Source organism: Pectinophora gossypiella, chromosome 6 (genome assembly GCF_024362695.1).
Source record: "Pectinophora gossypiella chromosome 6, ilPecGoss1.1, whole genome shotgun sequence".
NCBI classification, from domain to species: Eukaryota; Metazoa; Arthropoda; class Insecta; order Lepidoptera; family Gelechiidae; genus Pectinophora; species Pectinophora gossypiella.
This window is the reverse complement of record NC_065409.1, coordinates 4,880,939-4,898,852: the sequence shown is the minus strand read 5'-3', so window position 1 is coordinate 4,898,852 and position 17,914 is coordinate 4,880,939. Positions and strand designations below refer to the sequence as shown.

General features: G+C 36.5%; 2 protein-coding genes across 2 annotated transcripts; one reads left to right on the top strand and one right to left on the bottom strand.

Annotated features, from left to right (window-relative positions):
* Window positions 1-1,810: 1,810 nt before the first annotated feature.
* On the top strand, window positions 1,811-5,784 carry LOC126367508 (probable nuclear transport factor 2). The gene is made up of 4 exons (XM_050011053.1): window positions 1,811-2,041; window positions 2,522-2,593; window positions 3,411-3,509; window positions 5,379-5,784. Exons 1-4 carry the CDS (start codon window positions 1,934-1,936, stop codon window positions 5,490-5,492), a joined length of 393 nt encoding a protein of 130 aa, XP_049867010.1. The 5' UTR covers window positions 1,811-1,933; the 3' UTR covers window positions 5,493-5,784.
* A 101-nt stretch (window positions 5,785-5,885) lies between these two features.
* LOC126367484 (uncharacterized) lies at window positions 5,886-17,885 on the bottom strand. Its single transcript, XM_050011011.1, has 7 exons — window positions 17,587-17,885; window positions 17,188-17,327; window positions 15,268-15,427; window positions 14,647-14,865; window positions 11,594-11,752; window positions 10,825-10,959; window positions 5,886-9,861 (listed from the first exon to the last, which is right to left on the bottom strand). The coding sequence occupies exons 1-7, from the start codon at window positions 17,734-17,736 to the stop codon at window positions 9,703-9,705; spliced, it is 1,122 nt and encodes a 373-aa protein (XP_049866968.1). The 5' UTR covers window positions 17,737-17,885; the 3' UTR covers window positions 5,886-9,702.
* Between the last annotated feature and the right edge of the window lie 29 nt (window positions 17,886-17,914).

The following is a 17,914-nucleotide window of genomic DNA, read 5'->3' as shown; positions in this document are numbered from 1 at the left end:
GTGTGTGTAGTGGACTCTGGTCGTCATAACTTTACCTGCAAGAATGGCACATATTAACGTGGAGCACACAAATACACAAGCATTACATGTTTACACATTGCACATAGAAGGAATAATCACAGGTACTTACAAAAATAGTTATTCATACTAATTATTTTGTGCCATAGAGAATATTTGTATTGTATTGAATTATTTTTTCCATGCTAATGTAGAATACAAAAACGAAATAGCTGCAAAATCATCTACAAACTTACAACTAAACTTAAACTCACCTTATGTGAGATATGTGAGTGAATATTGTTGGTACTGCATAGAAAGCAAGATACATCGAAATGTAATTAGCACAGGCTTAAATAAGGAGAAGGCGTCTTTCAGAAGAGAGAATCATCTCGTTTCATGGTCTGAATCCAATTGTTTCTTAATTTCTGGTTTCGTAAATTAGGATATTTAGAAAATCTGGAAAATACAATATATTTATGTAATCTTCATACAAATCGGAAACAGGTCGAAAAATAAATTAAACGAGAATAGAATAACACAACATGTAGATGTTACATTAAAACATAAATTATGTTATCGACATCAAAGGACAACACTACTTAATACTTTGGGTACATGATCTGTCAAAGCTGATTAACGTAAAATGTGAAATCAATTATTTGTACAAATTTGACGGCTTTGCTGAAAATATGCGTCTGCATCGTGTTTAGTGCTCAATAAACTTTACAAAAACCAGACCAGGTAATGTATTTCTTGCACCAGAAAACAATCCATAAAAAAATTAAATAATTAATAAATAGCATTATCTATTTCATTTCAAATTCCCATTCCAAATGAAAATAATTAGATTTTATCACGAGGGTGTAAAGGGGAGGCGATTTAGGCTTAAAAAGGCTAAAATTGCTACCACCCAAAGCTACTAACTTCCAAGGCAAATAGTTAAAAAAAAAGAGCTGTCATGTTCTATAAGAGCAGTTACCACAGAGCAATTTTTTTACTATGGAACATTTCCAAAACATTTTTTTTTTGTTTTCCCCGAAGGGTAAGGCAAAGGGAACTATGCCCATACAGCCATGTCTGACGTATTTTTTTTCTTGATGATTAATGAAATGATGAAAGGTGATGATGATGAAACCTAAGCCCCCGCCCTCGGAGTAGACTCCTACTCCGAACCCCAAACGAATTAACTCAAAAGTCCGCATAAACTTTTGAGTTATGAAGCGGCTTCCCGGCACGAAGCAAAAATAGGCAGATACACTTTGTTCATTGAATACTCGAATATAATAACACTCGCGAATATCTTCCGACTAACTTAATGCGATCATTAACCACAAAACACCACTTAGTATTAATTATTTAGATTACTCAACGAAGAAAGCAACTGTCCCGTTCCCGTTTCCCGCCGAAAAGCCTATTAGAAACTATGGTGTAGCATCTCTACTTGGTCTGTGCTTCAGGATCACAAAAATTGGTCTTTGCAAAAATACAAAAATAGGTATCTCCTTTGCCTATTTGAGGGTCAGGCTAAGACCAGTTATAAGATGGTTATAAGACCATTGGTGCCTAAGAAAAATAGGTACCTACCATAAAACTTGCTAAAAGTACCAGTGTGACCACTTTAATGATATTAAAAACTACTATTGTTTATTTTATGATGATAATTCAAAATGAGATTTGTAAAGTGTACTATTATATTGAAAAGCGTGGTCAGCGATTATAGTTTAATTATTATTATATTTTAATCAAGTTCAAGCTATGTTGACTGATGGCATGCATGAATCACTTTTGAGTTATAAATCATTCACCGGTCATCTCATCTAATCATTCTCGTTCTTTTTTCACTGTGCGAGACGTATTGCAATAGGACTGAAAATTATATTTTTACAGCGAATTCTGGTTTATCTAGTGATAATTTGGGACATAACCCGTCTAAATGGCGCTTAATCCACAGTACGATGCTATTGGAAAAGGATTCGTACAGCAATACTATGCATTGTTCGACGATCCGGCACAACGGCCAAATCTGGCGAATATGTACAACGTGAGTGTTTTACAAGAATTATATGCGATCGTATTTCATTTACCTGGCTATTGTGATGTTTTTGGTATTTATTTTGGACGGAAAATACCTTGTAATTAATTTTTTAGGTTAGACTTTATTGCTCCCGCCTAAAGGTATAGCAGTCGTGCGACTCATGCGACTGCCATTGTTGATCATGCCGTGCCCAGTGAAAGCTGTTAACCAAATTACTGCATCATACCTTGTTGGTCATTGGTATGCGGCAAATAACCTCAATAGGAGGTCATTGCCAAAAGGTCACCAAATCGCGAAAGGTCTTAAGACGTACCTACACAAAGTTTGTGTTGATACACCTAAGGGCTATGCCATTCTGAGGATGAAATTATACCACATTATACTTATATCTTAGGTAGATTAAGTCATACAGCCTCATAAGTTATGTGTTTAAAGTTTTATGAATTTAGGATGACAACAAATATTAATGTTGAGCATGCTTTTCAGGTCGAGACCTCATTTATGACTTTTGAAGGCGTCCAACTTCAAGGGTCAATGAAAATTATGGAAAAATTAAATGTAAGTTGTTAATTTTATGTAGGTAAATGTCACAAGCAATTCCTTTTGTTTCACAGGTTTCCTTTTGTCAGCCAGAGAGGGCAGAGAGAGCATGAACTATGAAGGATACCACAATAGATATATTTTTTTAAATCTAGGGCACATAGGTTAATGATTTCCTTCATAACAACAAGAGTGTGGCATTTTCTTGAGGGATGATTTTAAAGCATTTACCTTTTTTTTAAAGCATTTAACTTTAGTTGTGAAGAACACATGTCACATTCCAGAATAGATGATGACAAATCAAGACTGAATCCTATAAGATTCAAAGAGAACCTACCTATTTGTTTCTAGGAGTCATATTATTATCATTATTTCACAACATTTTATCATTCATTACACTTAAACTCAGTTCATTATAATTAGTATAAATTTTACTACAATTTTTTTGTACCTTTTTAATTTTGTGCATGATAGTGATACCAACATCAAAAAGTATGTACTGACTGATAAATTAGACCGGAGGATATGTCAAATCTACTGCTACAACTTTCTGGGTTTTTCTTTAGCTAGGGACACAATTGACAAAGTTATCTAATTTGTACAATTGTTCGTTGACCAAATTAAAGATGTCCTTAGAATGGGATATGCTCTACTCTGAACCTGCATGCATGTATAAAACTTTTGATGAATGTGGAGGAAGCAAGAGTGCGAAGTGTGTGAGAATTGTAGCAAATGGAATTCCATATTCTCTGTTTACCACAGTGGGAAATAGGCGTGGGTTTATGTATGTATGTATGTATATCTCGTTTGTAATAACATGTTCATTCTTTTTCAGAGTTTGATGTTTCAAAAAATACATAGAATAATAACAGCAGTTGACTCACAACCTATGTTTGATGGTGGTGTTCTAATCAATGTCCTGGGGAGGTTGAAGGTATTTTTCTTTTCAAATTATTAATAGACTGTTGGTTATTGTGTTCTAATAGCAAAAGACAGCGGCTTATCATGGGACATGATTATCTAGCAAATGCCTTTGCTGACACAGGCTGCTTCAGTCCTTTGTGGAAATACTCACCTTTTGCCTATACTTATTGACAGGCCATAGACATACACAATAATACATATTACAAATCCCTATATGGAACAGAGCCTTTAGAATGGCTTCTTGAGGCACAGTGGAGGTTGTTAACTACCTACCCGGATCCCATCAATACGTGTCGCCATTTCCTAATGTGTTTATAAAAGCTGTATAAAAGTATAACGTCAATGATATTAAACAGCAGTATGCATACATAGCATGTGAATGACCTTAATTGCACATCTTATCTACCAAGTTCACAAGTAAAACCAAGTTATTATTCTTATTTACAAATTAACTCTTTACCATTGTGTACGGACAACCGTACTATTTTATTGCTGAATCTTATTTAAGTATTGTTTGATGTATCATATATCACTTTAAAATCAGTGCAATAAAACGCTCTCTATCAAGCGGTCGTTTTATATCATTTCCTTCAAATGCCGTTTTCTATATCATTTTTATCAATTATCATCTTAAATATCATTTATCACAAGAGTGTATTTTTACCGATACATTTTTTGGTCCTTCGAGCCGGATAAACATAATTTCAAGGGTATTGACAGTGTGAACGAATTTCACTCTCAAAGTTATTTCTCTGCTAAAGATGTTCAGCTGCTTATCACTGCCCGGTGATATTGATTATGTTAAAAAAATATTATGTTAATTATTGCATTAAGTGTTATTTTTATACAATACAAGAACTTTTTATTGCACTTAAATAAACATTAAAAATAAACAATTATAATCAGTTAGGTAGTACAACAGGCAGCCTTATTACTAAGATCTCTTCCAGGCAACCTTTAGGTATACAAATGAATTATTTTGTTTTAATGTGTTATTTTTATGTTATTTACAATAATGTTACTTTTGTGTCGATTAAAGCATGATGTAGTGTTTATTTGGACAATAGGCATATTAACCATAAGGTTCATCATATCAGTCTTAGTCTTAGAACACTTAGTCTAGGTTGTCTTTTGCTGCTTCTACCCACCCTGTTAAAGGGTGAAGTCCGAAGTATTAAACACATTACGCTGCTTTCATACTAGCGTATTTTCTCGGCGTTTTCTTATCAAAGCGGTACTGCGGCGAGCGCGTACAATGCGACCGAATCCAACACAGGTATAAACCAATGATTGTCGAATTTGTTTTCGAATAAATGATTATCACTCAGCAATGAAGGAAAATATCGTGAGGAAAGACACATTCCCAAGAACTGTATGTTTTTTGCTGGTTGCCTGGAAGAAATTGCTGCTTAGCAATAAGGCCGCCAGATAGTGCTGTATCTATCGTCCATTTCTGTAAATTTGTTTTGTATGTTGTGTGCAATAAAGTATATTTGATTTGATTTGATTTTCGGAAGTATATCACCTAACCTGTATTGGGCTGGTTTTCCCTTTGTGGGTTGGAAGGTCAGACAGGCAGTCGCTTCCAGGCAGACCTGTCAAATATTCAGGTTAGGTAAGCGGATCCTGTGAAAGGCGGTATAATGCTAGGGGGACTGTGGCGAGCAAGCTGGTGGAGGCGTTTACGCCGCGATTTATCGTTTGCCGCAATAAGGCTTCTTTTACACTAGCGTTTTTCTTGGCGTTTCCCTATCCTAACAGTTCCATAATGAAATTACTTTCTTCCCATGCTTCTCTATTACATTGTGATTTGTGCTTGTCACATAAAAAGTTTTTTTTTTATCCAGGCTTCTGGCATTAATTATATCTTTTATTGCAGTGTGACGAAGACCCCCCACACGCGTACATGCAAACATTTGTGCTGAAGCCCCTTGGAGAATCCTTCTTTGTGCAACATGATATATTCCGCCTCAGCATCCATGACGCTGCCTAATCTTAATGTAAACAACATCCAACATTTTACAAGACGAACAAGATCATGCAGAAAGTCAATACTCGTATGGTCACCCCGCTATTTTAATGCATTCTTGTTTTGGTTAACTAGGTATAAGTAACTGGTATGTTTATTGCCTACTGTAAATTCTAAAATTGTAAATTATCTAACAAAATCATCTTTGGATTGTTTCTGGCTTAGACGAATTACTTTTAAGACAGCTTAGTGATGGCGGACTTACCTTCAGTTACATGTATACATTTTGTAATAAATACATTATAATTTTTTATAATTTCTTGTTTCAATAAGTCAAAATTGGAGTTTAGTTTTGTCGTGGTCACTCAGTTCATGTTTTATGCTGACAATGGCGAGGTGATAAAAGAAAAGAAAACGTAGATGCTAAGACAATCATGTATTTAAGTAATAAATAGTCAAAAATTAACAAAAGAACCACTGAAAACAGGTACATTTTTTACCAATCTCAGAATTTACTTGCTCCTTTAAATCCTTAGACGCTACGAACACTTAACAAGTTTATTTGCATGCACTACTAAACGATTTTCACACCGAGCCCTTGTCGAGGGCCAAACTTGTCTAAGTGAATGACTAGGTTGCAGAAGTGATACGCTCATTGCAAGGCTGGCACGCCACAACAGTCAAATGTCTTCCTAAACGTAGCTTCGTACTGTTTACTCCTTATCTTTAGCAGGTTTCAAATGGAACACACAAATGCATTCATCATCATAAAGCGTTACATTGGAGCTTTTATATTATCAACTAGCTACAAATAGTTATTAAAACTATTATTGCTTATCGAAAGCATTCTTTCTGTTAAAATAAGAATAATCTTATAATAAATATAGAGTACAAGAATGGAGCGGATTTTTATTGTAGACCATTTTTTTTTATCAAATATATAAATATATGGAAAAGCCAATGATGTGCCTTTCTCACTGCTCAAAGGAAACACGAGACGTAGTAAAACCACTATAAGATGACGGAGACTACACAGAGATCAAAACAGACATGGCAAGACCACTCCGGTCATAATAACATAAAGAATAATATTTGTACATAGCCTCTCATTGATGGTACTGTTCTATTACATAACAACAAACATTCTAGGCACTGTTACAACCAGTCATTACTTATTATTAAGTCGTATCATTTCAAACAAGTCAGTCACATATTTGTAAAGAGAGAGGGATAGCTTAATCAAGCTAACTACATAGGAGAAACTGCATAGTACTAGATAACGCGGACTTCATACGCCTATATCCTGTGTAGATTTCTTTTCTGACCCATAAAGACATGGTAACGAATAACATAGTAGAGTACGCGCCATGAAAGACATTATATGACGTTCATAGAAATCCGCGGGAGTTTCGTGACGCTGAGTCTACGCCTGGTATTTTCATTAGTGGCAGCACGGCGATGTTCCTACAACACTGACGTCACCAAGCTAAGTGTTGCCACTGGGTGAAAAATAAATTACCTACGGCTAATGTATTTCATTTATTTTACGGAGCAATTTTGAACTGTCAATAAAATACTTATTGAATGGTGTTATATAATATGATAAGCAAGTAAATAAATACGTTAATTTACTTGCTTAATTTTCTGTAGTAAAATTCCTTAGAATGTTGCAGTTACCAATAATGGTAACACTATGACGACGTCAGCATTTCTTAATTTAAAATGAGAATACCTTGTTCTCTTATGCCATGATTTAAGGGCTAGAAACAATACTAGAAAAAACACATTAATAGCTTTGAAATGTCAAAATTACTTGACACAACACTCCCTGTAATCTTTGATCATGATTTTTTTATAATGCATTAGAACAACTTATTGCATTTATGATTACTTAGTTAGCTTCAACAATTTATTGAGTTTTTATAATAGAATAAGAAATAATTAAGAGCACAAAAAAGGCAATAGAACAGTACCACAATACATAGATTTCCCTCAACTCGTTTATCAATAGCAATGCAAATTTTAAAAACATTTAGCTTTTGATATCACTCGCAATTTTTCAAGCGTTTAAGAGGTCGTCTGTTACATATTTCGGCCCGAGTTTCGTATCTCTATTCAGTTGTCAAGTATGTCAATATAAACAAACAATCAAGAAAGATTAGTAACTATACACCGTTTAATAGAGCTGATTAACTTAAGAACAGGACAAAAAGATGGTATACAGCCTAGCGTGAAAGAGACGTCAGGTAAATGTAATGTTCTGACAGCTGTCAAATTAGGGTTGAACCACATTTGATTTTCGCCACATTTGAACCACATGGAATTTATTTCGCTTGTGCTGTAGCACGCTGTCGCCTTTTTTTGGCATTTGGTTTGCTCACAGCATAGAATAAAGAATGTGTAGAACGGTAACTCTCCTCCCTCATCAATTCGTATGGGGCACCGAGCTCACCCCTCTGAGTTTAGTCTTAAAAGGCTGTAAGTCGCTAAGGAGTAAGGGGAGACCGTGGACTGGGTGTCTCGCTCGCACTTACGCGTCAAACGGCACATGGTAAAAAAATCGATTTTTGAATGGAGTGTCCGGGGTGTGATCAAATAATATAGCGTGCGACAGCGTTCCGGCGTGTGCGGTCTTACTTCTGGTGTCTTTCTCGCTCAAGCTAATGGCGGTTCTGAGCGACAGAAAAAGACAGCAAGAAGAAGCAAGTAGTTCAACCCTTAGTTTGCTATTTAACGGAGTATAGTGAGATTAGGAAGGAATAGTAATTTTAGACATCCAAATATAAATTAATACTTAAGTTTATTGGTCAATTTCTGGAATAGTATTGGCGGCTCGTGCGATAAAAAATGTTTCTTCTGTCTTGTGTCAATACCATTAAGTTCTTTTATAAAGGGAGACCTGTCCCCATAAGCTATTAATAATTAACAATTTTTGTACTATTTATTTAGCCTCAGATAAATGCTAATATAGCATTTTAACTTATCAAGTAGCTGATTTAGCTTCTCTTCACTTTTACAAAAAAAGTCGTAATCATATCTTTTATTCTTCTCTTAATAAAAAGATTCGTAGATTCATTAGAACTTTTTGTTCAACCAATCTTTTTCATGATACTAGAACACATCCTGTTCAATAAAAGAAAATAGAAAAATTATGATAATTTTACACAATATTGAGATTGACATGATTGATCAATTAAAAATAATAAGAAATATAATCAACTTAAAAAGTTATTTCAAAAATATATAATTGACTTTTATCGTGTTATTTGGACATGGAAATAATATTCCGTAACCCTACGGAACCGCCAGTACGTAATTTAAGTTTCTCAAGTGTCTAATGCTCTCCAAATACAATAACAAATACTAGTATGTGTTACTCAGAAGAACAAACAAAACCGTTCATGCCAGTATAATATTTGTGCTATTCAAAATAAAATCATAAATTGCGTTTAAAATTTCACTCAGCAGCGTAAATATTATACAATCGACATTACTTTATACACATGCTGTATCTTCGATTACTGAAGTCTAGAGGAAACACTGATTGACAATCGCTTTCCAACTAGAACACATACACACCAAGAACGCATATTTGGTAACATATTTGGACAGCGTGGTGTGGGAAAAGTGTGGAAACTGACAAATACAACCCTATTACATAAGCGATTTCTGAACGTAAACATTGGCTTCGATCATTGAGATTCTAGCACTGATTTAAGATAGTGTATATAGAAAAAAAACAATTCAAATGTTATGTATAGAGGTTTAGGAAAAGATTATAGACAACTTATCAAGAAGCATTATCCAGGAACAAGACATATCCCTGTTTGTCCAACGGAGGGATTATGGCCGTTGTAACATGATGGACAATTGCTATGGGCGATACGCTGATCCCGTGTCACCATTAGGCTGCGTTTCCATTGACGCGGAGCTGTGCGGAGATGTGCAGGAATCGACCAATCACCGTGACGCAGAGAGTGACAGAGCGTCTTCGTTTTTCGCTCTCTCGAACGCTGTGATTGGTCAAATCCGCACATCTCCGCTCTTCTCCGCCCATCTCCGCGTCAGTGGAAACCCGGCAAAGGTTCATCTTGGGATTTCGTATCAACAGTGGGTGAATTTCTATGGTTACGTTTTCAGACCAAATATCAACCAAAAGCTCCACGATTACGTTCAGAAACAACTCATATAAGAAAGATAGAGATATGAAACTCAGGCCTGTATGGTGCGTGGTTTAGGAGCCTCCTTTCTTACGGCCGCGGGATCCGGGCAGTGCGACGCCTCGCAGCGAACGCATTGCCATCGCTCTGTTGAAGTGCCGCTGTGTTTTGTGTTCCTCGACGTCGCCCCCGCTGTCCACTGACGACAGGATTACCAGGAGTACACCCATCACCTGGAAAAGTATAAGGATAGTGTGCAATGCAGGACTTTTCAGGCTACGTACCCCAAAAACAATATAGTTGGCGTTGTACAGATTTAACGTGATAATTACTTTCTCATTAATTGTTTTAAGTTTGGCACTTGTAACAGTGTCGAAATATCGGGAGTCTCATATTCCTACTTTAAACGCGGTAAGAAACCGTTATTATGTGTTTTAATTACTTTCTCATTACTCGGGTACATAATTATTCGGAAATATAATGAGGTGGCAGAAGCATATAAATATAATTGTTGCTTGATATTTGGATGAGATATGTATAGAATTAAATATTATGTTCCTACTAATTAAATATTATGTTAGTGGATTTCTCACCGCTACAAAGACCTAATACAGGAGAAACCAAACAAAAGCAGCTAAATGTCTATGATGACAGATTGCTGTGTTGAGCAGGATTCATAAAAGAGAAAAAAAAACTACCTATATTGGTTCTCTTTATTTTGATCAGAATAATAAAGGATGGAAGATGTGTTGTGCCTGGGTGTAATAACAAGAGTCATCATTTATACTCAAAAACGAAGATACAATATTGCATTACCCACGAGATTAGAAGGTTAAACGAAAGCAAATCTGTACAGCGCCGCTTGTATTTTTTTTTTGGAACGACGCGTCGAAATTCCCTCATTGATTGACCAAGACGAAGGTCACGTCTGTCGAATGCCTAACGACGCGACGTGAGGGTTAAGATCGCCACATCTTTTTTTCATGACGACGAAAGAGGATCTAGTTTTTATGTCGGGGGTCACCAGGTCTTCATAGAGAATCAGATAAAACAGCAGTGGCCAACATACCGCCCAGGAGGAAAGGGGGGTCATGACCCCCCCTCTGGATCCGCCCTAGCATGAAGACGATGTGCGTTTAAAATAAAATTAGAAAATTGTTCCATTTTGTAGTGAACATTTTTGTATCAGAACTCACCAGACAAACTATGATTAGTAGCGTGTAGACATGCACAGAAGCTTCTGGTATGTTCTCTATGTCTTTCAACGCAGCCAGCGCTGGTTCGAAGTCTGGCCTGAGGTCGAGAGCGTGTCTCAAGTGCACTGCCGCTTCCTGAAAGTGCATAGTAGACACATAAATCATATAATCCTCTCGACATATTATAAAATGCCTGTCCTAATAAAACTAGGACGATTACAAAGTGATTTTTGTGATGTCCTAACCAAAGACACACTGACTCATTGCGTTGCTTTTCAGTTGCTACTGCAATTAGGGCTTCTCTATGTTTACCATCAGGCATAGTTGAGCCAACATAGTAAAAAGAGTTTACGAAGTGATTTTTGTTGTATGTCTTTACCGGGATTGGAACCCGGAACCTCCAGATTGTGAGCCCAACGCTCAACCACTGTATCACTGGAGGTATAGGCTGCTTTCCAACTAGTCAAATCCATTACTTTTTACTAAACATCAAAACAAGAAATTACTATGCAATTTGTATGAAAAAGCACAAGGTGACGTCTTAAAGAAACGTAATAAAATGTCGGGCTTTCTTGATGAAAATTCATAAATGTTAAATTAAATTCATAAGTTAAAAGACAATGATTTTTATAGGTTTTAGATCTGTCTTTATTTAGTGATCATAATTTCATAATTTATCTTTGACCTAGGATACTACCCAATTATTGTTTTTATATTAAAAACACTTTTTTAAAACGTAAGTAGACAGGTCTATAAATGTAAATCGTACCTGATAGTGTCCATAGGCTTTGAATATCTCTCCGAGGGTGAAATATTGTTGCCAGGCGCTGCGGTCGGGCGGCTGGACCTCCAGTGACCGCCTGGTGAGGTAAATGGCGTCGTCCAAATATTGTAGCGTGAATAGTACGCGCGCCAGGTTCAGCAACACCTTCAATATAAACAATATTGAGTACCTACACATAGATTACAATCACTACATAGTACAAAACAAAGTCGCTTTTTCTGTCCCTATATCCCTATGTACGCTTAAATCTTTAAAACTACGCAATGGATTTTGATGCGGTTTTTTTAATAGATAAGAGTGATTCAAGAGGAAGATTTATAGTATAATAATATCCATTAAATAGTGGAGAAATATTGTTATTTTTGAGGTTTTTAATGTGATGTCGTAAATATTTTTTGCGACATCACCATTAAAGGGCGGGTCACTAGTGACAGATATATTGCAATTTGTCATTTGCGCATATAAAAGTACAAACAACCTCATTTGACACAGACACCACACATTGGCGTTATCGTACACGCGCATCTGTGTGTGTACCGTCTGACGCCATACTATTCTAGTCTAAACTAGGTTCGAGAGGGGGGCGGGAGGTAAACCTAGCTCGGACGCTGGTGGAGAGCGGAGAGTTGCCGTTCTATACGTAGTATTATTCCTTATTCTATGGTCATACAGTCCATACAAAAATCTCCACGCGTAAGTGCGAGATCGACACACAGACCGCGCTCTCTCTCTTTTTCCTTAGCAGCAGAACCACATGCCACAGCATAGAATAAAGGACAATACTAAGTATAGAATGATAACTCTCCGCTCCCACCAATTCGTTCATCTCACTTAAGACTAAATGGGCGTAAGTTACTAAGGAGTAAGGAGGGGCGCATGCGGACAGTCAGTCTCGCTCACACTTACGTGGTAACAATAGGATTTGTACATGGAGTGTCCAGGGTGTGTCAAGGTGTTAGGTGAACACGAAAGAGGGCGTCAATCATCTATCTTTATCAACTTTGTGACGAGTTTTTTTTCTCAAGAGCAAGATAAAAACTACATTCAACAATAAGAAACTACGCATAAAATCAACTTTACAAACACGATACGGTTGTAATTGCTCAGAGAAAAGACCTTGTTTTTATGAGTCATTTGACGACGAACAGTTTTGTGTGAGACAAAATTGACATTAGCTCACGTAGTCACGGCTATATCCCAATGAGGGACTTTCAAGGCTACATTCCTTAAAATAAATATAGATGGGGCTGTACAGAGTTTCCTTCGTTTAATCTTCTAATTTCATGGATAACAGACATATATTATGCAACTTGTATCTTTGTTTTTGGGTATAAATGATGACCCTTGTTATTACAGCCAGGCTCAACACATCTTCCACCCATTATTATTCTAGTTAAAATAAAGAGAAGCAATATAGGTAGCATTATAATTCTATATCAATTATTTTTATATATGCTTCCGCCATTACATTCTATTTTTTTATGCCCCAAATGAAGATCCCAGCAATGAGAAAATAAGTAGGTAATTACCACGTGAAATCTGTACGTTATTTTTATTGTTTTTGGGGAACGTATACTGGAAAGTCCCTCATTGGGGTAGTCAGAAGTACATCCATTGCAAGATGAACTAAGTAACCACACCTCACCGAGCGTTCTTTTAGACCAACGTCTATAATGGTCGAGCCAACTGTGTTAGTGAAAAGAAAACTGCACTTAAGGTAAATTACTAACTCATTGGTCATTGGCTAACTCATGGAGGTCTCGGCCACGATGTAACTAAAATTTGTGAAATAAAGAATATATTTTTTTTTATTTTTTTTATTGGTGCAAGTCCAGTACCGGGGTTCGAACCAGTGCGCTCCCCGATTGAGAAGCAAGCTGAGACAGGACTACAGTGACTTACTTAGTGAAATAACTATGCGTTATGAATCTATTCATCTGTAAGTAGGTAGGTAGGTATACCTACAGTATACTTACGTGAACGCAAACAACATTTTATTCAAACAGTAATAATGCTTGTATTCTCAGCACGTAGATAGGTATAGTATGAGCAAACAGACTACTTGACAACATAGTCAAATCAGATACTTTTTACAAAACGTCAAAAGTTTTCTTTGGAGTTTGTATGGAAATACTGTGTGACGTCATCAATAAAAGCGGTCAAACGTCGTACTCATTGTTACTTAATTCATGAATAAAATTCGCAAAGTCGAAAAGTAAAATGAGATTGATTTTTAATCATATAAGACTGGCTTCTATTTCTAGATTAGCATTTTATGATTTATCTTTGACTCAGTCAAATACCGTATTATACTATGTTGTTTCAGTTAAGAATAGGGTAGGGACATGTTAATGACACATGTGTTTCTACTTCGTAATAATGCACTTACTTATCGTACAACTAAGCAACATGTACGCAACGCGATACGTAGGTAACTTAAGCATATAATAAAAAATAATGCTACCTGAACCTACGTAGTTAACGTGATCTGTTCAAGGTGAACGTCGCAGGAACCGCACGCGCCGAAGTCATCGCATTTTGTGGCGAAATGCGAGTCGTGCAGCGCGGATAGGTGCGCGACGTTGAATAGGATTTCATACTAAGATTTATAAAATACGATGACAACGGCGCGAGTGGCTCTTGCGGTGCGTGTAGGCTCGCGTTCTCTCTTAGTGTTACTGGAGCAAAATATTTTTTGCCAACTTTACCGTACTGCCCCAACGGGTCTGCTCTGCTATCGTTGTAGTGTATGGCGAGCTACGACCCATACGACGACGACGTATGTCTAAGTAGATAGGTTTAGTTGCGTTTATTGGTTGATACGCGCAGTAGCGCGATAGCGACATCCGTGCAGACCCAAAGAAAAATCTTCAACTTATACAGGAAAACATAGATACAGTAAAAAGAGCACAATAGGCGGACAATGGTGCCTATTCGAGCGGTCACAATTTCACAAACTTAACGTAGGTAATTTTAAAGAGAAAGGAAAGAGATGGAGCTAGTTTTGAACCTGTCAAAATTAACTTGGTGCTACTTACTTCTGCGTTATAAGGCGAGACAGCGAGCGCTCGTCGGAAGCACTCGATGGACTGTCGCGTGTCGCCTTTAATCCGCCAGAAGTTGCCAATCTGATTGTAAAGCTGTACAGACTTCGGTTTCTCTCTTTTTGCTTTCTTCAGACGCTTCTCCAGCGCATTTATATCTAACTCTGTTACACCATTTTTGTACGATTTTTTCTTTGTAAATATAAGGGCAACCTGTAAAGAGAGAGTGGCGTTTACGTTTAATGTTCGTGGAGAAATTCACGGGCGCGAGTGTCGCTTCTGTCCTTTTGTGACACTCAGAACCGATCATATGCGGTCGGAGTACGGTCACACTCCCGATCTTTATTTCGCTCTATCAAATGACGGCTCTCTGTGACAGAAAAGGATAGAAGCATAGGAAAAGCGATAATTACAATTACCCAATTCCCCAGATGCGTCAAGGTCACATCGAGACTGGGAAAATCGACGTTATTACACTAGCTCGAGATCGTGGTTACCATGGTTACGCTCCACCTATTTGCTGTTAGGCTACACGATACAGATCGGCAAATCCGTGACCTTGACTTGATTGGCAAGTGTAATTAGCGCTAAAGTGCGATGTGGTGCTACCCTTACCTGTGGTTCAGGCACGTTGGGATGTCTGTGGCGGCGTGCCACACCTACTAAGTTATCGTAGTAGGTGAAGTTGACGGCCTTCCCACAGTCTAAGTACTCATCGTCCGCATCTCCGTTTGTCTCAGCTGGCGTTACCTCGTCACTTTGTTCTATACCAGCTCTGAAAGTAGGAAAGTTGTTAATGATAAACATAACATAAGCTCATGATTACATTCCCAATTGGGCTAGTCAAATCCATGGATAGCAAGATGAACTAAGTACCCACACTATACGTACGAGTTTTCTGTTAGCCCAACATGATAGGTATAGCCTATATTTTTCTTCTTCTCTAGTGTGGGATGTGAGACCAGTGATCGACCTCATCTATCCTTGTCAGGGTTGCTATTGAGCACTTATATAAGTCAATAGCAAATGGAACCGCCTAGCGACTGCTTAGCGTGCCCTCCGAAACATTTCGAACGTAAGATTCGTAATAAATAGCCCGACAATTGCTCGTATTAGGCTACATTGTCCTGATCATTCTTATTTATTAGTATTTTACAATGGACATGAGAAATCAAGCGACTTCGCGGTAGAAAGTCCTGCCTGTGAAAGTCCCAATGGTCCTATTACTTCAGAGATCAGCAGTACTAGAACTGGTGGCAAAGAGCCATTTCTGCAATAGCCTTGTTAAAGAAAACGCGGTGTTCTACCAATATAACGCGCGTAGCTATATTTTTGAGGGAACGCTCTTCTACATCACCCTAAAGTTGATTTAGTCGCGCGATGCGCCGTACAACAAGCAGCCTGCGTTTCTTTAAACAAGACTACGACTTTTTGAGTTATTGGACACCTAGATGTTAAAAACCTGCCAACTAGAAATATACAATAAAACTTTTGTTGCAGGAAGCCACTGAGTTCCAAATTTGAAATTGGAAAGATTTATTAAATTTGTGTGTACAACAAAAGTGCTTCTCACACTTTGTTTTGTGTTATTATTTTGAATTCCAATTTCAACATGGACAGGCTGAATACCCAGTTCTTTTGGCGCCTTTTATAGTGTATTTGGTGCATCTATTCTAGCTGTGGAAATTTTTGTTAGTACATAATTACATAATAGATAAATAAGAATTTATCTGTAAATATACCCAAAATAAAGTAAATAAATAACATCTCTGCTATCAATCTTACTTCTGTTTGATTCATTTTTGTGTAATATCAAAAAAGTAAAATGATGAAAATATTACTTATTTATTTGATTATTTTTATGATTAAAACAAATTGATTCTTGTGTTTGCTCTCGAAATAAATGCTACTCAAGAAATCTAGATAAAAACCTGTAATAAAGATTGTTTTCAGAAATATTATTACTTTGTATCACTATAAAATTATTGAAATAGATATACCTTATGTAGGTATATCTCCTATCTTAATACATTTACAGAGTGAACAATAAACCAGAAGGCATATCTTGTTTCACATACCAACCCAACAAACAGATATTATTACAACAATAAACATACTTAACAAGCGGTCATGCCATTATGTAAACCAGTATCCACATCTTGTTTCATAATCCTTTTGAAACTAAGGGTCACATAATAATAGTAATTTATATTTTTATTATATTCACTAAAACTTGGACTTGAGGGCTTGGGTTTGACAACAAGAATATTTATAGTTCAAACAAACTGAATACACAACATTGTGATAGGGCTATGTATCATGTGTATATTGAATAAATAAAATAAGTGCATATTACTATTATAAATATCTTTAGTGCATTATGTTTGCAAAGGTGTAAACAGTCTTAATAACTAAAAGTTCTACTTCTTTAGGAACTTTAATTACATTGAATAAATGCAAAACAACACGCATAATAAGGTTTTAGAATGTAGGCATGAATATACTTTCACATTAAGTATATTACTGGGGCTTTACCTCTGTTGTTCATATACTTGGCAGTCTGTGCAAAACATATCAAAACCATGCTTTGTCCATGTATTTCCATAGTAAACTGTTGAAGTTATTATGTTGAACACAGCATCTTCTTCATTCATTCTAGTTTTATCAGCGTCATCCTTAAACACACAGTAAACAACCCAAATGAAATTAGCTGTCTATCGCAAACAAAATAACTTGTCCACAAGTTTCTGGAACATGCATAATATTTACTTAATACTGTGTCTCGTAGATGTAAATTATAAATTGTATGTAAACGAATTTTCAAGGTAAACTGGACGATAAAACCCTGTGCTGTATACAACGCGAAATGTTACCCCTGCTAGGTGCACTGATTATATAAAAGTTTTTGGGTTTATAAACATAATTCTGACTGACCTGCGGCAGTGTAGTTCCATCAACAATTAACCCATCTTCAACGTTCAATTTCCAAATATTTGAGGTGCGAGAATTAGTGGTAATAATTTGGAAAGAAAATATGTACAAAACCAAACAAGTCAAGTATGGTGAGTCCCACATTTTGGCCATGCGAAGTGAGGAACAAACATGAAAATATTTTTCACACACAATTTAGCACAACAGTTTTTAGTTTAAATAAAAATTCAATCACAATCTCTGCAAGCTATAGATTTATCGCAATAAAATGAAAACTCGTCTTCCTTCCTTCTCGTTATTTTGACAATTTTTTTTTTTTTTGTTTTGTTTT